This window comes from Copadichromis virginalis, linkage group LG17, assembly GCF_057382275.1.
Source record: "Copadichromis virginalis isolate Kocher_CV1m ecotype Utaka linkage group LG17, C_Virginalis_male_GT1.1, whole genome shotgun sequence".
NCBI lineage: Eukaryota > Metazoa > Chordata > Actinopteri > Cichliformes > Cichlidae > Copadichromis > Copadichromis virginalis.
Window position 1 is genome coordinate 4,405,207 of NC_140634.1, and position 20,326 is coordinate 4,425,532.

The window sequence follows — 20,326 nt, forward strand, 5'->3', positions numbered from 1 at the left end:
TACACGGTTGTTTGTTTGGTTTTTTAAAATTTACTTTTTACTGCTTTGGTGAAGAAATTTGTGGAACAAAAAATGATTTGAAGGCAAATGCTTAGAGTGCTCACTTTAATCAACATCGAACTATTATGATGCATTTTTTTTTAAAATTATTATTATTTTTTTATTCTTTTGCTGTTACAGTTGTAAATGCTCATAAGAAACGTGGCTGCCATTTCAAATAAGATCAGGGAATGTGTAAATGAGCCCTGTAAGCCAAACAGAGTTCTGTCTGTTATGTTAAGGGTCTACTAATCAAATCAGTTTGTCATTTAAATAAGAGGATAATCTTTTATATTTTATTTAATCGTTTTTTAAATTGATTACATTAATCGTTCTTGCTCACTTTTGCAAAAACTTTGTAGCATCTGGATCAAGCCATTGAAAAACTGGAACTTAGCTCGATGTCGCAAAATGCGAATTTCAGCTTTCCAGTAGGTGGCGATGATGCGCCTTTCAAGTTGGTTTGAGATTCAAAGAAGAACAAACCGACCAATTACACCAGACCTGCAACTTCAGAAGCTTTCCTCGAAAACAAAAACATACATGAACGTTTTCTCCAATGAATCCCTGTTAACGTTAAATTAGTCCGCTTACATTTAGGAGCAGTCGCGTTTTTAAAGTAGTTTTTGCATTAGCAGTACTTCTGGGAGAAGTACCGCTAATGTTAGCAGGCACACACGGGCTAGCAGTGATCGTTTGTGGACGTTAGCTTGGGTGTATTTTCTGAGGCTGTTCGTGTGTAAAGACTTCTTTACGTGAAATTATGGGGCTTTGTTACTGAAAGATTGTAGGTGTAGCAGCAGAAAATGGAGGTGTCTGTTAAAGGTAAGTTCAGGATTTAAAGCTAAGTACACTGTATGTACTCATGTACTACTTTTGAAATGCACGTATACGAAAAATAAAGTTTTAACGAGATTTTTTTAGACTTGTTGCCTTGTTTTATCCCACAAAACTGAATATAATCTTTAATGGTAAACTAGTTAGCAAACAATTGTAGGCTGAAATCTAAGGAAAGGCTTACCCTGCATGCAGGATAATCCCAGTACTGTGATTTGAATTGTTCTGCCACGGCTGGATGTTGTGTGGTTTCCTAGGAAAGGCCAAGAGGAGGCACCTGAATGCAGAAGACTGTGATGGACTGGGACAAAGAGCAGTCCTCACCCGGCCTCACACCTTTAACCAGAGGATGGGCAACCGTGATCCGAACCGGGGGCTTTACCCCAGGACACCCACTAAGCGGCCAAAGTTTGGTAATGTGGTGTAAAGCTTTTATTACAGTGTGGAACACTGAGCATGTGACTTGGTAAATGTTAAATGGACTGGTTCTTATATAGCACTTTACAACTCTATATGAGCACTCAAAGTGCTTTATACAACTAATTCACCCAATCAATAACTGTTAAGTGCTGACTGCTTAACAGATGACCTGCTCTACCACGTGAGCTACAGCCACCCCAGCTTCTTTGTGTCATGTCTTTAGGAGGAAGACACAGTTTTTGTAGTGGACTGTAAACCCAGCAGTCAAGCTCTGATTGAAGTGCACTGCATTTAACTGTAAATTTAATGCAATTTTAAATATGAGACCCAAAGATATGTTGGAGCAAGTAAGGCTGAAAACCACCAATAAAACTATCAGAGATCGGCAAAGACCTTAGAATTTGATAAATCAACACTTAGCAGCTCAACCTTACTAAACTAAACCAATGATTTATGGATGTATTTTTTGCCTTTTGACAAAAAGTCTAAAGAATCAGATTATAAATCTTTGTCCTTTTTCTCTTAGCACCTGCCACAGGAAGTCCTTCTGGGAGACAGAAGGGTATCAATGAATTTTTTTCTGTGGCGAGAGTCCTCAGCTCCAGTCCGCACAAATCCTCCCTGCCTTCCACCTCCAAGGAAGAGCCAAGAGCTGCAGAAGAAGAGGAGGATGAGGATGACGATATCAGCCTGTTGGCTGTACCTTTGGCACCACAGCTCAGGGTAACAGAGGAGGAGGAGATCGATGACAGTCTTTTAGCTGCTGTGATGATGCCAGAGCCTGAGGCAGGCGAGGAGGAGGAGATTGACGATGCCAGCCTGTTGGCTGTTGAGATGATGCCGCAGTCTAAGGTGAAGGAAGAGCAGCAAGTGGATTATCTGGAGGGAATGACGGCTGAGATGTTTGGGAATGATGATGAATTTGACCAGTGTGACATTGATAATGAAGAAGAGGAGGTGGAGGCCCTTCCCGATGCCCACTTTGGGCTCCTGGGCAGCAGAAGCGGCTTGCTGAAACCCCAGGGCTGCATGGACGACCTTCCAGAGGAGGTGCTGAGAGAGGTGCTGTGCCTCCTACCTGCCCAGGACCTGTACCTCAATGTCAGGCTCGTTTGCCATCGCTGGAGGAACATCGTCCAGGACAGCACGGTAAGATGACACCAAACAACAATCGCAAAATGAGCACGTGGAGCGAAATGTCAAAGTCATGTTGGATGTGCTTCTCTTCACAGTTTGTGCCTTTCAAGAAACAATACTATCGCTACATGATGAGAGAGAGGCATACAGAGATGGAGATCTGCTCCATCCTGAGGAACAGCGGTATAACAGGGCCAGCACCTTCAGAGCACAGCATACGAAAGCTAGTTGTGTAAGTTACTCTTTCTTTAATAAGAAAAATTACAAAACAGTTGAAGTTCTTGTAAAATGTCCACCACATGAAGTCTCGCCTAGAACTGCAGAAAATTATTCATGTATTTCTGGTTAATATGATTCCAATATGACTGTTTTTGATCTGACTGGGAAGGTTGGTTTGGGAAGTGATGCAAGTCTCTCCTGTATACGAGTTGCTGTGGCCACCCTCGCTGTAAAAAAAAAAAAAAAGTGTAAATAAGCTGATCTCACATTGTGTGTGTGTGTGTGACTGGAATTTGATATCAATTTCTCATTTTTAAAATGTCACTCTGTGTGTTTGTGTGTGTTGTCTTTATTATCAGTTTAATGGCTCAGCATAAGGTTGGAGAGCGCTTGAGGCCAGATGACGTTCTGGAGCGTGTAAAGAAACATCGCCTTTTCCCTCAAGCTGAGGCCTCCATCAGACTGCGTATTTCTGATGTTCAGAAGCACTTTAACCTTGGAATTACTGTATGACTCACTCATTAATACATAAAAAATGCCATGTGATCATATAGAGACAATCTGAGTTTTAAAGTGTGTCCACAATGGATCTGATTTCCAGGGTCCTAACCCGTATGCAGCCATGGCTGTCATACTGATCCTGAGTGAGGGTGTTGGTGATGTGCAGGCCTTAGTGTCTCTGCTCACGGGCTGCATGTCACACTCGGCCATCACAGAGTACCTCTGCCACATGGCCATGATGCTGCTCGCTTTAGAAAGGAACAAAGTCACTGTCAGTAACAGGTAAGATGAATAACGAGTAGCAATCCAGATTTCTGTTCTCATCATTCGTCACACTGTTTGTTTTTCTTTTTTCTGCCTGCTCAGGTTGCATTACAACATTTACTATGTCCTCCACCTGATGGAGAATGGCCCGTTCCCTGTCAACTCTCCACAGAGCAGGTGAGGTCAAAATATGTTAGCTCTGTAATACCGATACAGGGACGCTAAATATCGATATTTTATTCAATACTTTGAGAAGACTGAATAAGAGCGGCTCAGCAAGCTTTCTTTCTGTATGTGATTTGAAGCGTTTCTCTTGTTGTTGCAAGAATTTATTCCAACTGATCCTATAATTCTCAGCAGTTTCAGTCAGCTCTGGTAAACTCTCATTAGGTGAAGCCCATTAACCGATTAAGATAAGAAGAACTTTGTTTATCCCGAGGGAAATTCTTTTGTCGCAAACATGCTCAATGCAACAAGAGAAAAAATGAGCGCAGATAAAATAACATAACTATTACTACAAGTAATTATGACAAGTGACATAATGTTAGTGCAATGAATAAAGAGAGTAGCAGCATATGATGGGGGGATGAAACAAACATTCAGTAACATACAGGTGAATAATATTGCACAATCTGAGTGAGAACAAAATACAATCATATTAATCCTAGAAAATCATCTACCGATGAAAGAAGAGTTGTACAGTCTTATTGCCACCGGCAGGAAGGATTTCCTGTGGTGGTCAGTTCTGCATTCAGAGGCGATGAGTTTTTTTTTTTGTTTTTTTTCCTACGTGTGCTCCGATGGCCCATCATGGAGGCGTAGAAGGGTTGTCCATGATACTGAGACACTTTTCTAGCATTCTCCTCTCAGACACCTCCATCGGGTTCTCAGTCTGACACCCAGGACAGAACCAGCCTTGTTCAGCCTGTTGCTATCAGCTGTCTTCACCCCACTGCCGCAGCACAAAGCTGCAAAGAACACAACATTCTCTACCACAGAGTGATAGAACTTGGTAAATATTTTCCTACAAACATTAAAGGACCTAAGCTGCATCAGTAGGAAAAGCCAGCTCTGGCCTTTCTTGAAGACAGCTTCTGTGTTCTTGGACCGTCCAGTTTACAGTCAGTGTGTACCCCCAGGTACCGGTAGTCCTCAACTACCTCCACAACAGCCCCTCTGATGGTTACAGGGGTAGGAGGAGGAGCATGCTTCCTAAAGTCGACAATCAGTTCCTTTGTCTTTGCGATGTTAAGTTGGAAATGATTTAGCTCACACCACACAACAAAGCTGTCCACCACACTGTTGTATTCCTCCTCCTTTCTGCACATGACATGACTGAGACTTGTACCTGAAGTCAGACATGTAGAGGGTAAAGAGGAATGGTGATAGGACAGTCCCTGTGGCACTGCCGTGCTGCTTAGGATGTTATTCGAGTGGCAGCTCTTCAGCCAGACATGCTGTGGTCAATTTGTTAAATAGTCCGTAATCCAAGCTACCGTTGATGCATCCACCTGCATTTTCTTGAGCTTATTGCCCAGCAGTGATGGACTGATCGTGTTAAAAGCATTCGAAGAACATGACCCTCACAATGCTCTCAACAATGTCCAGATGAGAATAAGCCTGGTCCAGCAGGTAGGTGATGGCGTCCTCCACGGCGATACGGGGTTGATAAGCAAACTTTAAGGAGTTCAGCCAAGGCTCCACCAGCAGATGCAGGTGAGTCTCTCCAGCGTCTTCATGACGTGTGAGGTCAGAGCCACTGGCTTGTAGTCACTGGGGATCGACGGGTTGATCTTTTTGGGGACAGGAACCAGGCAGGATGTCTTCCAGAGTGATGGGACCCTCTGCAGTTTCAGACTCATGTTAAAGATCTGATATAGAGCTCTAGACAGCTGGGCAGCACAGCACCTGAGGGCCCTGGAACAGACACTATCAAGGCCAGCAGCTTTGCTGAAGTGGAGTATGCACAGTTCCCCTTTGATGTCATCTGCTGAGAGGGACAAAGAGAGACAGGCTGAGGGAGCAGGAGGGGGGGGGGGGGATGGAGAAGATGGGAAGAGCTGGGTGTGGGGACAGGAGATGCAGGGCAGTCAAACCTATTGAAGTGCAGATTTAGGTTGATTGCGCATTCAACATCCCCATCCATCCACACACCTCTTTTGTCTCAGGCCAGTAATGGCCCACATTCCCTTCCACACCTCCCTGGTATTGTTTTCTTGGAGTTTGCTTTCCAGCTTTCTTCTGAGGGACTTGTTTCCCTCAGCAGTCTTGGCTTTAAGCTCCTTCTGCACACATTTCAACTGTTCTTTGTCACAGTTTCTGAAAAATCTCTTTTTCTTGTTTAGCGTAGCTTTGATGTTACCTTGGGTAACAAGGTTTATTGTTGGGGAAGCAATGAATGTTTTTTTTTTTTTTTGGGAACCACATTTTCCGCACAGAAGTTGCTATAGTCTGTAACATAGCCAGTCAGATTGTCAAAATTGTCCCCATGAGCATTACAGAGAACATCCCAGTCCGTTGCCTCAAAGCAGCCCTGCAGAGTCTCTTCTGTCTTCCTTGTCCATCTTATAACAATTTTTGTGACTGCAGGTTGCCTCGGGATGATAGGTTTGTAAAAGGGCTGGAGGTGGACAAGGTTGTGATCAGCCCTGCCCAGGGGAGTAAACAATGATGATTATGACGAGGGAAAACTCTCACGGTAGATAATATGGTCGAAGACCAATTGCTAACAGTTCAGTATGTTTATTACGCACAGCCGTCCTCACCTTAACGTGACTAGAGGAACACCAGCGGTTGTTTACATAAAGAGCGAGTCCTCCTCCCCTTATACCGTCATAATTACTTGCAAGTTGCTTAAACCTTCCTTGATGGAGGTTCAGTCCTTTTCTTTTTTTTTTTCTGGATCTAATCATGTTTCAGCTCATGATGTTTGTTTAACGGTCTTAAGAGGGATTCAAACTGCAGGCCAAACTAATTCACTGGAGACCATTTTTTTCTGATTGATTTTTGCTTATTCACATAATAAACTAACAGCCAGTGTGATTTTCTTTTTTCTGAACTTGTATATGTAATATTCAGCAAACATTTAAATAATTAGAGCTGGACTGATGCTTGAGGAGTTTTAGCACTTTTTTTGTTTGTTTCTGGTGTCTCTGCTAGGCGGCCCCAGATCCACCTCACGCAAGAACAGCAGCAGATCCTCAGCCACAATATCCAGGATGACCACGTGGTTAAGATAATAGCATTTGCAGGTACAGTAAGGAAGTGGAATTGGAGACAGTGCCCTTACATGAATCTTTTAGGCCAGCCAGAGTATGTGTCACTGGCCAGTGGATTGAATAGAAGAACAACACTGCAATATCCATTTTTATTAACTTTTCCCATTCGTTCCCATTGCGTGTACTGTCTGCACTAAATACGTTTAATGCTATAGGATTTGAGACATCACCAGGGGGCGCTCTTTCTCCTTTATAACACCTTGGTAAAATGGGTCTAATATGCTCATTTTTATACGCTCATTTCTTTATGTTATAGCTGTGGGATTGCCCTGGAGGAGCGTTACATCATTTCATGAAGCCTTTTAGCCTGAAATGAGCCCTTTTACCTCCGTTCTCTTTAAGGTTCTGCAGCAGACAGTGGTATAAAGATGCCGTCAGCCCGTAGGGAACATAGATGTAAAATATGAATCTTTTGTCATCAGTGCAGCTTGTGTGATGTAGGCTACATTTGCAGATGACGGGTCTTTGTGTCGTAGCTTCATTAAAGGTCAGTGCTGTGTGACACAGGTACTGGGAAGACTACCACACTAGTGAAGTACGCTGAGCAGCGGCCGGACCTTCGCTTCCTTTATGTGGCCTTCAACAATTCTGTGGCTTCGGAGGCACGCCGCCGCTTCCCCAGGAACGTGGACTGCAAGACCGTCCACTCGTTGGCCTATAATGACGTAGGGAAGAGGTGAGAATCAGAGTTCTCAGATGCTCGTGATGGCAGGCCTTCGTTTTAATACTATCGTGCTCTCTTCTCTCCCTTTCAGATACAAATTCCGTGACAAGCTGACCTTTAACATGAAGGCTTTCGCCATCAGTTCTGTTCTGCCCAAAGGCCGCGGTGGCTTCACCAAGGCCAAAGTGGTTATGACAACCCTCAATGCCTTTATGGCTTCTACAGATGAAACCATCACTATAAGACATGTTCCCAACTCTCGTGTGACTAAAAACAACTTCCGCAAGGATATAGATCATGATGAAAAACTGGTATAAACGTTTTAAAGTATATAAAAGATCGGCGCTGTACCTATGAAGTAAATTATTATGAAGCTACATCTAAAGTGTGTTTTGTGTTATCATGAAATCCTTGTTTCAGTTGGTCGTCCGTGATGCACAGAGAATCTGGAAAAAAATGAAGGATCTGAATGAGAAGTCAAAAGATGCCTATTACATGACCCACGATGGTACGCCAACTGTGAAATGAAGAAATATAATTATGTTTACTACGTTGTGTAAAGAAATGATGGAGGATCCCTGGAACATTTCATTCCCAGGTTACCTAAAGTTATGGCAGCTCCAAGACCCAAAGCCTTGCTTGTCGGGTGCATACAATGCTCTTTTCATTGATGAAGCCCAGGACTGCACTCCCGGTACTGAAATACTCCCACAGGCTCACATGTTTGCAGAAAAGCAAATCCTTGATGATTTAGCTCAGCTTTTATGCTTTCATGTTGTCCACTGACTGTTGTTTGTTTTGTTTCAGCCATCATGGATGTGCTGCTGTCTCAGAGCTGTGGGAAAATCCTGGTTGGCGATCCTCATCAGCAGATCTACACCTTCAGAGGAGCTGTTAATGCCTTGAATGTTGTTGAACACACCCACATCTATTACCTCACCCAGGTACACACAACTACCCAAACACACCGTGGTAAACGTGGACAGAAAATGCATCAGATGTGTCAAAGTTGACAAATACAGCAAAAGAAGAAAGATGCACTATACTGCCAAAAGTATTCACTCACCCATCTACATCATTGAATTCAGGTGTTCCAGTCACTTCCATGACCACAGGTGGATAAAATCACCCAGGCATGCAGACTGCTTCTATAAACATTTGTGATAGAATCGCTCTCAAGAGCTCAGTGAATTCCAGTGTGGTACCGTGATAGATGCCACATGCTCCTCGCTACTAAATATTCCACAGTCAGATGTTAGTGATATTATAACAAAGGGGAAACGATTGAGAATGACAGCGACACAGCCATGAGATGGTAGGCCGCATAAAATCACAGAACGAGGTCAGCAGGTGCCGAGGCCCATAGTGTGCAGAGGCTTTCTGAAAAATCAATCGCCGCAGACCTCCAAAGTTCATGTAAGCTTCCGATTAGCTCAAGAGCGGTGGGTATAGAGCTTCATGCCTGAGCAGCTGCATTCAAGCCTTGCATCATCAAGCGGAATGCAAAGCGTTGGATTAGCCCCTTAGTTCCACTGAAAGGTACCCTTAACGCTTCAGCATACCAAAACATGTTGCACAACTTCATGCTCCAAACTTTGCAGGAACAGTCTCGACCTCAAATGTGCTTTTGGAATAATCATCAAAAAGAATGTTTTTGTTCCCATAAACACACTCCTACATCTTGTAGAAAGCTGTCCCAGAAGAGTTGAACTGTTGAATTTGGGATCTGTTTATATGAAAGAGGAGGCATCAGATACAGTCTGGTGACATGTAAACAAAGCTTAAACTCAGCTTTTTGGCCATCTGTTTTCCATTTTAGCACAGTGCGACCACACCGGCAGTTTCCTTCGGCATGTTGTCAGTCAGTTTGGAGTTCCAAGGAAAAGTTAAAACCTTAAATCTAGTAGTAGCTAATATTAGCTAGTAGCTCATAGTCATGCACATCAGCAGTTACAATGCACATCAGGTTGCAGTTGAAGAAGATTAAAGGACATGTGACCATCTCACTCATTCAGCTTAAACGTGGGAGATTGCAGCTTCACTTGGGCTGATTCTTCCAAATATTCCAGCAGGAATTATGATGTCACTAGGAAAAACTGCTATCAGTTTCAAGTAGCATGTTATCTTCACTTAACCTGCTTATGTTGGCGTGTGTCAAGTAGCTGACTGACACCTGCAAGCAGGAAGACAACTGCCTCGTGTGCATCTTTTCCTCCTCTCACCCTAAATAAATCGGTCACAGCAGATGGCCGCCCCTCCCCGAGCCTGGTTCTGCCAGAGGTTTCTTCTTGTTAAAAGGGAGTTTTTCCTTCCCACTGTCGCCAAGTACTTGCTCATGTCGTATGATTATTGGGGCTTTCTCTGTGTTATTGTAGGGTCTTTACCTTCAAATGGTGACTTTTGTTGTGATTTGGTGCTGTATAAATAAAATTGTATTGAAGCATGTTATAAAGTTTGCAGTTATACTTTCCCCTGCTATTCAACTGTAAATTCTAAATGTCTTTATTAAAAAAAAGGATCAAGCATGTATAATCTTTTTGCTCCTATTATTAAACCTTCATGCCATTTATGTTGTCCAGAGCTTTCGATTTGGTGCTGAGATCGCCTATGTGGGTGCCACCATCCTCAAAGTTTGCAAGGGAGTTCAGAAAATTCTTGTCGGAGGAAACCAGAAGGGTAAACTCTTCCTAAAAATGAAAAAATATGTGGTTTTTCAGAACCAGTTTCAGTTTTTTAAAGACTTGAGCATAATTGATTTTGACTGTTTTATTTATTCTGTAGGCGGGGTGTGTGACAATGCTGCAGACAGAGTCGTTGAGGCTGTGGGGGCAGGTGCATGCCAAAGCCGAGGGAAGACAGCCATCTTATCTAGGTGCAATTTCGGCGTGTTTAGTGAAGCCGTTCGACTTACAGATGCAAATCCCAGCTGCAGGCTCCACTTCATTGGCGTGAGTGTGTATCCACATATAATTATACGAAGGGATGCGTTACGTTGCGGGTTAAATTTGATCAAAAATGAAGACTTTATTGTTTGTTATCAATGTATGTAACGTTTAGAAATCAGTACCTGATATTGATATTTTCCCTCAGGATATAAAGAACATCGGGCTGGACCGTATCATGGATGTATGGCACCTGCTGCAGCAAACAGGGCAGCAGCTCCAAGAAGGAGAACGAAGACCTCACTGTAAGAATAAAATGATACACAGCAATGGAATATAGCATTTCTCATAGCATGAGACTATTGTGACAGGAGTATATTTGTGGTATATTTGCTTTGCCAAATAAATAAATTGTATGCATGTTTTAATCCATCTGCTCTCTTTCAAACTGCATTGACCACTTTTTAGACCATCTGCTCCATCTTCTGATTGGAGTGGCTCTATAGCTTGCCATTGATACCAGAGCCGAACATATCTTACCAGCCACTGTTAGATTGTGGGGACTGAAGGTGGCTGTTTAGCAGCAACTTTCAAAATCCTAATAATCATATTGTTGCTTTGTTTAGGGGAAGAAAAAAAAAGTAAATAACAAAGTGTATCTCTGGCCCATGAAAAGAAAGTTTTTATTCTGTAATTATAATTTATTTCCTTTAGGTAAAAGGCTTTTAGTGCTTTCAACAGCTTTGTTTGTGTAGGTTCAGTCATCCAGGTCAGGCGCTTAACTTGAAGGTAATGGGATTCATTTTTTAGGTTTCCAAAGACGTTTCACTTCTCATCTGAAAAGTTTTATTCAGTTCAAAAGATTTGGTGGGGAGTCCGGTTCTCAAGCACTTTCATTTACTGTTTGTTTAAAAAACTCATGAAAAGTTCCCAAATGTGTTTTGGAAGTTCAGGTATTCAAAGATCCATGAGGTAACATCTTTCCTCTGATTATGATCCAAATATTAAAGATGTCCACGAAGTCCATAACCCTGCAGTGATAATCAACCTTATTCATACTCCTCCTTTTAACCACGATCAGGACATATTTAATAATCTCTTTATTTCCGTTGTTCTGTGCTGTGTTATTGCTCTAGTTTTACAAATGAAGTAAAAAAAGGAAAAACAGCGTTTCAAAGAACTCAAACTTCGGACACTAATGTTGAACTTTCTCTGCTTTCAGACATCAGGGACCCCCTGATCCGCTCGTTCGCCTCTCGTCGAAGTGAGAATCCCTTCTTTGCTTTCAAAAAATATGTTGAACAAACAGAAGATAATGAACTCCAAGCAAAGGTGACCATCGTGGAAAAGTATCGGAAACGAATCCCCGAGCTGGTGTCAAGACTGAAGGCCTGTTCTGAAAACGACTTATGCAATGCAGGTACACACACACACACACACACACACACTGCATTATCCACAAAGAAGCCTGGAAAAACAATAACTTAATAAAGTGACTTCAGTTACTAAAAAGAATTTAATTTATTTTTTTTAACCTTTATTTAACCAGGAAGATCTCATTGAGATTAAAAACCTCTTTTTCAAGGGAGACCTGGCCAAGATAGAAACACTTATTCCTTTCCTCAAATAAGGATGGCAAATGTCTTTTTGGGTATCAAAAGCGGGATTGATTTTAGAAGTTAAAATAATTTTGTGTTTGCTGAAAAATGAAGAAACGGCAGCTCAGTTTTTTTCCTGATTCTTGCTTGTTTCTTTAGGTTTTACATTCACTGAAAAACTGGATTTTGTATTTCCGTTTAGAACGTAGTAGGATACGATGTAACTACAATAGTGAGGAATATCGTGTCGTGGGAGGAAAAAAGACAACTTCTGCTTTCTACATGGTGCTATTTTAACCACACTCATAAAAAATCCCCTTCAGATTTTTGCATGCAGCCAGATTCAAATGTTTGCACAGCATTTCTGGGGAATTCAGACTTTTTTTTTTTTTTACTTTGGTGGAGCATAAACATCCATTACTTCATTTTTAGCTATTCTTGAATTTGCTTGTGTTTGCTGTCCATTTGAAAGCTCTGCTTCCAGTTCCACTTCAGTTTTTGTTTCATGATGACATAACATAATCACAGACTTGCTTCAGATTTGTCAGCTGCACATACATGATGTGAATCTCCTGTTAGTGACGTAGATCGACCAGTAAATTGAGAGCTTCGCTTTTACACTCAGCTCTTTCTTCACCATGATGGACCGGTACAGCATCAGCATCACTGCAGCTGCAGCACCAATCCGTCTGTCGAACTCCCGCTCTCTTCTTCATCATTCGTGAACAAGACCCTGAGATATTTAAACTCCTCCACTTGGGGCAGAAACTCGTCCCTAACCTGGAGTGGGCGCTGCACCCTTTTCCGGCTGAGGACTATGACCTCAGATTTGGAGGACACAATGTACCCGTTTTCTGATGGGTACATTGGGACTTCTTTCATGTGGTTGTCATGTTTAAACAATGCTCAGTTGTTGATAATGGACCCAAAGGTGTGTCAAGAAAATCCTCCCTATATCACTACACTACCAGTACCCACAGCCTCAATGCACAAAAGTTTATTCTATTCATCTGGACGTAGCGTTTTCAGTGCGAGAAACGTTTTGTCACTCATCCAAGTGACTTCTTCAGTCTCAGCTCACTGCGGGTTTCCCCAATCTTATAAAAAGTACAGTTGCAGTCACTTGGATGAGTGAAGAAACGTTTCTCGCACTGAAAACGCTACGTCCAGAAGAACAGAATCTTCTTTGGGATTTACTTATCTGGATGACTGAGCATGAATCAAGACACAGCCTGAATGGTTGACAGAAGGCAGGATGGATCCTTTCATGTTTTTCTTTTTTTTTTTTTAAACTGGCAAACTGACTCCCAGCTCTTATTTTGTCCTGCTGCACCTTTGATTTCAGTCAGTTCTGCACAGTTCCTTTCTTTAACTGCATGTACATGTGAAAGCTCCTGAAATATGAATCTGCATCCAATAAAAACTTCTACCCTGGTTTGTTGTGTTGGGGTGGTCAGTACAGACTCCATCACAGTAAAATACAGTGGATTTGTTCTAAATAATTTGAAGATTATTCCAAATCCCTTTGCTGACTCATTCACATTAACCTTATAGTGATGTCTATAAATCTTCTCGTGATGACTTCATGCGTCATGCCAGGGGCTTAAATGACATGGATGACAGCCATCACTATAACCACTGCCGACACTCAATAATTTTCTATGTGTTTAATAATTTTTTATTTAATTTGATGCTGATTTGTTGAAATTGGAACAAGCACCAGGAAGTGAAGCAAGAGAAAAAAAGCAGGGGACTCGTCGTCTTCTTACTCAGTGACAGTCTTTGTCTCTCAAACCTCACCATCAGCAACTATAGACTATTTATTTTATTGTTATGGAGATGTTCACATGAGCTGGAACATCTTTTCTTTTGTCTCTCTTTTTTCTTTCAGGATTAGATGACTTTAATTGTCTGGAGGATGGAGTCTTTCTTTTAATGAGTGTTGTTTTTCCGCTCTGTGTTCTGGCTCTCCTTCCAGACTTCATAGTTGGAACTGTCCATAAGTCTAAAGGTCTGGAGTTTGACACCGTGATGGTCACTGATGACTTTGTCAAGGTTCCCTGTTCTAAGCACAACCTGCGCCACAGTCCTGAATTCTCATTTGGTATGTTATGTTTTTTGGGTTGTTGTTGTTTTTTTCTTGGACCTTTTTATCACGAGTGGCATGAAGCACGTCTAGTAAGGAGGATGATTTCTACCTGAAAGCGGGAATGTTGTTTAACTGTTGTTGTTTCTCCCCCCGACACACAGCTAAAATTCCTGACGATGAGTGGAACCTGCTGTACGTGGCTGTCACTCGTGCCAAAACGACTCTCATCATCACAAAAAACATCCGCCGCATCATCACAATGGCTGGGGTACGAAACTCTCACTGTGCATCTCACTTCTTATCCTATTGCTGTGCAGTTTCAGTAACGCCTTCACATGTAAACCTCATAATGGCATCGAAACAACACGGTCATGAGAATAGATGCACTTCATTTAAACCAAACCTTGAGAAATGACTGTGACAGCAGTTACAGCATTAAACACAACCTGGAGCACATTTAAAAGAATGAAGAAATGAGAAAATTTAAAGAACGAAAAAAAGCTGCCCTTTGCTCTCAACTCGGGACCCGCCCAGCTTCACGTTGTCAACCCTTTCGCCTATTGACGCTTGAAGCCACACAGTGTCGTTGACTTCCTAGTTTCAGATTACTGCAATGCTGCTTCTCCCTTACTGTGTGTCCCGTAATTTCCAGTAAGTGGCACTGAGGGTGGTTTGGATCCATGTGTTTTCCATTATGATTCAAAGACAGAATTTCCTCCAAAAATTACTTTTCAGCACATTTTACACGTGGCAGTACAGTATTCAGGACAAAGAAGTATTTCTTTGCAGTAACATGACCAGGTTCGCATGACTTTCAGTCCAAAAATGCATCAATCCCTCTGCTGCCTTCCGGACTGAAAAACCCCAAAGCCAGGTACAGAATGTGGCCGGGGAAGTTTAAATGCAGCTCCAGTTGTGCTGGAAGTTTCCATACACTCATCATGGGCATGACTGTCATAATTATGTGGGTCTTTTTGGGGGGATTTCTTTGAACTATTCTTTTTCCAAGGTGGAATGATTACACAGCAGATATTTTTAATGACTTCCAAAAACAAGAATTGGGAAAATTAAATGGAGAATTGTAGATTTACAAAATTTGGTCATGTCTTTCTGAGCGATTTCTTAAAATCTGTACGTAAGTACAAGATATTCAGATGGGTCACTCCTTTCAGGATCTGGAAGACGACCCAAGCTGATTACAGGATTTATTCCAGGCAGCAGATCTTTCAGTGTGAAAATAAAAAAAATAAATAAAAAAGCAATGAAGTAGAACAGCGACTGCTATAACAGGCAGCTGTGCCAACAATTAAAAAAAAAATCTTTTTTTAATACCACTTCTTGACAGTGATCACTGTTTGACAGTATATACAAACACTAATCACCCTTTCCTCAATACAAAATATAATATAAGAAGGTGCTCAGTGTTTCCCTTTTGTCAGAGGAAAAAAAGACATGACTTGCTGGACACTGAAAGTTTTTCCTCATCTTTTTTTCTGACTGTTTCTCCACTAGTTTAGCATTTAGCTAAGCTAGGGTCAGCATGAGGAGGTACCTGGGCCCTACAGAGGTTGCACAGGTAGTCCAACTCTTTCACATGGGACATCAATGCATGTCTTTGCCAGAAGGTTTGCTGTGTCTCCCAGCACAGTCTGAAGAGCATGGAGGAGATTTCTAGGAGGGTTGTTACAAGCGTGAAAGGGTGTGGAGAAGCCATGGAGAACACTGTGCTTCATCATCAAACGTGGCTGGTTTGGTGGTGCAAATTGAAACAGCCTGCAGCATCATTTTCTTCACTTTGATTTTCAAGGTGTTTTTAAATTCAGCCCTCTGTGGGATGATCATTTTCATTTCCATCAAATGATGTGACATCCTTTTGTTATTTTCAAATTCAAATTCAAATTTTATTTGTCACACACACACAACCATACACAGTATGACATGGGGGTGAAATGCTTGTAGCTGTACAATGCCCGACCATTAAATGACAGAAGAAAAGTTTTACAATATTTACAATTTACTACAAAAATTTACAAATTAACTTAGGAATTTACAGTAATGAATGTGCAAATAGCAGAAGAGATTATAAAGATAAGGATTATAAATTATAGGAATTATAGGATTATAGGAAATGTGTGGTGGTGCGTGTGGTGACGTGTGTGAGAGTCCAGTCTTATAGTGACGTGTTGGGAGAGTCCAGTCCTACACCTGGTTCAGGCCCCGAATAGCCTGGGGGAAGAAGCTCCTCTTCATTCTCTCTGTTTTGGCCTTAAGGGAGCGGAAGCGCTTCCCAGACCTCAACAGTGAGAAGAGTCCATTGTTGGGATGGGAGAGGTCCATCATAATCTTCCTAGCTTTGGACTTGCACCGCTTGGTGTAGATGGACAGCAGGTCAGGGAGCTCTGATTGAATGATGCGTTCTGCCGAGCGCACCACCCTTTGCAGATCTCGTCTGTCCTGCTTGGTGCTGTTCCCAAACCAGGTGCAGATGTTTGACGTCAGGACGCTCTCGATGGTGCAGGAGTAGAAGTTCTTGAGCACCTTCAGTGGCAGATGGAAGTCTCTAAGTCTTCTGAGGAAGAAGAGACGCTGACGGGCTTTCTTAACCAGGGTGTTGATGTGACAGGACCATGACAGGTCCTGAGTGATGTGGACACCCAGGTATCGGAAATTGTCCACTCTCTCCACTGGCGTGCCACTGATGATGAGGGGTTTGTAATTCCTCGCCTGCTTTGTAGTGAAGTCCACGATCAGCTCCTTAGTCTTGCTGATGTTTAGGAGGAGGTTATTCTCCTGGCACCAGGTCTCCAGGTTCCTAATCTCCTCCAGGTAGGCCGTCTCGATGTTGTCGGAGATCAGGCCCACAACAGCAGTGTCGTCAGCAAACTTGACAATGGAGGTGGTGTCGGATGTGGCTACACAGTCATAAGTGTACAGTGAGTACAGCAGGGGGCTTAAAACACAGCCCTGAGGCACTCCAGTGCTGAGTGAGATGGAGGGGGAGACTTGTTTTCCTACCCTCACTGATTGGGGTCTGTCTGTGAGGAAGTTGAGGATCCACTGACACAGTGATGAGCTGAGTCCTAGATCCGTCAACTTGGTGAAAAGCTTAGAGGGAATTATTGTGTTGAATGCTGAACTGTAGTCCACGAACAGCATCCTAACATAATTCCCTCTGCCAGTGTCCAGGTGACTCAGGGATGTGTGGAGCAGGTGAGATATGGCATCGTCTGTGGAACGATTATTATATTTTGTTCCCATATCAGTATAGATATCCAGTATGATTTTTTTTTTCTCATTGATCTGATGTATTTTGAAAGCACTGTATTTGTTAATTAGCATTTCCAGTGACTCAAAGGACTTTGATTTTCAGCCCCTTATATTTCCAGTACAGCTAAACTAAAACGTTTTCTGTTTAGGGAGGTTTTATCAAGCTTTGATTATCTTTTGTAAACATAGACTGTTGCCTGAACTCCACGATAAAGTTTTCCCATTGTAAATACAGCCCAGTCGGTGTACAGATGTTGGGAGCCGAGTCAGTGAGATCAGTTTTTGCAGAAAGCCAAACACAGTTTAAAACGCACACTCTAAAAGGAGTGGTGGGGAAATTGCATGGCCATAATAGTCTGCTGTTGTTGTCTTTTCTTTTTGCTTCTTGGGTGGTTGTTGGATTCTGTTTGGGGAGGGGTATGTGGTAATGACACCTTCACCTCAGTTTTTTTTTTTTTTTTTTTTGAAAAAAAAAAAGTGCACACAGAGTTTGAAACTTTGGTAACACAACAGCAATGAAGTTACTGCTGCCATCGCAAGTGCAGTTTACGTTTACAGTTTACCCTCTGTCTCCTCCTAGATGGTTTAAGGATTTTATATATACGTGTGATGGTTAAGGAAACAGATTCCAATACGATAGCAGCTTTAAACAGTGAAGGAATCTCCCTGAAGCAAGAAGAAACAGAAATAGCTGATCATGTTTGCTCTGCTTTTATACTTCCTGTGTTTTCTCAAGTGGCTTTCACTTCTCTGTCTATAAATTACTACCAAAACTTATGGGCCCTGTATTGTTTCTTTTTCATGGAGTGTTGTTACCACGGTAATTTCAGTGTTCATCTGGAGGACGAACTGCACCCACTGCACCACCGTAGGGTCTCACCAAGAACTTCATCTCGATACCTAATGGGAGTCAGGGTGCTTTTGCCTAACCTGTAGAGGTCTGTGTGTCCCTCGATGGATATGCTTCCCAGACCATCACTGATCCACTACCAAACTGGTCATACTGAACAATGTTACAGGCAGCATAATGCTCTCCATGGCTTCTCCAGACCCTTTCACGTCTGTTACATGTGCTCACGGTGAACCTGTTGTTATCTCACAGAACTGCCAATTCTGATATCATATGACAAATACCAATGCCAGGCAGTGAACACAGGGCCCAGTAGAGGATGTTGGGTCCTTAGGCCACCCTCACAAAGTCTGTTTTAGATTGGTCTGAGACTGAAGTAACTGCCTGTCTGCTGGAATCTTCTCCATTCTCTTAGACTGTGCTGGGAGACACTGCAAACCTTTTGGCAATGAAAGATAATGATGTGAGACTACCTGTGCAACCTCTGTAGGTTCTAGGTATCATATCATGCTGCCAGCAGTGACACTGACTCCAGCCAAATGTAAAACTATTGTCAGAACGGCCACCTTATAGCTGAGTCACTAAGACCAGCTACTGTTACTATGGGCATCTATTCGTTTTGTTCTTGTACATAGACGATTCTTTTCATGTTCAGCCTTGTGAAACTCAAAAGCTAAAAGTTGTGCCACATGTAGTTTGACATGGTTTATGCTTTACGAGTATCAGTGCACATCACAGCAACAGCTGGGTGACACGGGTGGGCTGGATCTGGCTCATAGGTTTGGTTTTTAGCGTGCGCGCTCCCAGACTGTCTATCAAATGTCCTGCTCCTTGTATTCCAGGCGGTTTTATCCATATAAATGAAACTGTCTGCCATTTCTCACTGTTATCTCTAGGAGTACTTTTTTAGGTCAGAGATGCCCAGTTCCCTACTGAAGAGCGACCAGCCTCTCCCATGCTCCATCGCAAACTGTCCCAACTGCATCACCCCAGGCTCAGCCTTCATCATGTGCCGACAGCAGATGCGATGTGTAAGACCCTTCTTTGATGTAAAGGATAATATTATAATATAAGAATATTATTTAATTCTTGTTTCTACTTTTGCCCTCCTGCAGACCGATGGGTTGTCTCAAGGCGGGCCGCTGTGTGAGAAGTGTGTGTGGACCCGCGTCGGGCCCATCGCCTTCCTCATGACTGAAGATGTGCTCTCAATGGCCGAAATCCCACAAAGACTCGACCTGCCGGTCCATCATGCATTTTTCCTGGAGCTTTTTTTCTAACTGCTCGTCTTTAAGGAGCTACAGTGATACGGTCCGGTCGGGAAAATAGATCGAAATGCTCAAAGCAGGACACAGACAACTGGGGTTAATGTTTAGTTAAACAGACCGACTACTGAAAAAGTATTTTGTCTGTTGTGATTATTTTTATACTTTTTGTATAATTTTTGTGATTTTTGAATTGGAGAGTAGAGCCTCCAGCCTGTGTGACTATTAAAAAAAGTTATACTACAGAATAATTTGTAACTTTTTGCAGTTTTTAAGAATGGTCCTTGTTTGTAATCTCATTTTGTTTTGCTTTACAAGCCCATCTGGTTTGTGTTCAAAAGCAATGACCGATAATTATAACAGGAAACTTCAGTTTCTGTATTGTTTCATCAAGTTTAGTTTTTAAACTTAGAAGTTAAACAACTTCCAGATGGCTGGTGGGGTGACAGAACAAATGTGTTTGCATGCACTAGTCTTAACTGAAAAGCTGTACAAGTTCCTTGAGTTATGGAAAACAACAAGAAAGACAGGAAGAGCAAATGTTACTTAATGACGGCAAAATGTTGACATATTTCAAGTGAGGTTACTGTGGAAGTGGTGTTATCAGTGTCCACTTCCTGCTGCCACAGTCTGAAGTTTGTTGTGAGATACGAGACTGCAGTGATCTTATTTGCAGAAAAAGAAAGCTGTAAGCTCACACTCAATACATTTAACACAACTTGTCAAACATGAGGCTTGGGGGCCAGATCCAGCCTGCCAAAGACTCCCAACATGGCCCACTGGAAAGCTTTGGAAAAGGTGAAGTCATACATAAACATTTAAATGACAAAACATGACACTTACATGACCCTGGTTTAGTCGGACAGCCCTTATTTAAACATCTAGCACTTACGCCCAAAGTAATGGTACGTATTTAGTCATGATGTGGATATCAACCTGAAGCACCGCACAAACAACTTTTTTTAGTTGCCATCATATGAAGGTCACAGTTACAAATGGAAACACCTGCTGTAATA

The 20,326-nt window shown here is 42.3% G+C and overlaps 1 protein-coding gene across 1 annotated transcript; it reads left to right on the forward strand.

Moving 5' to 3' along the window:
* Positions 1–19,602, forward strand: fbh1 (F-box DNA helicase 1). The gene is made up of 21 exons (XM_085437021.1): positions 1–864; positions 1,134–1,289; positions 1,823–2,445; positions 2,529–2,665; positions 3,012–3,159; positions 3,254–3,435; positions 3,520–3,594; positions 6,577–6,668; positions 7,203–7,371; positions 7,451–7,670; positions 7,780–7,867; positions 7,958–8,053; positions 8,167–8,303; positions 9,939–10,035; positions 10,141–10,307; positions 10,450–10,546; positions 11,464–11,661; positions 13,818–13,943; positions 14,090–14,196; positions 18,942–19,076; positions 19,161–19,602. Exons 1-21 carry the CDS (start codon positions 846–848, stop codon positions 19,323–19,325), a joined length of 3,234 nt encoding a protein of 1,077 aa, XP_085293147.1. The 5' UTR covers positions 1–845; the 3' UTR covers positions 19,326–19,602.
* The last annotated feature ends 724 nt before the right edge of the window (positions 19,603–20,326 follow it).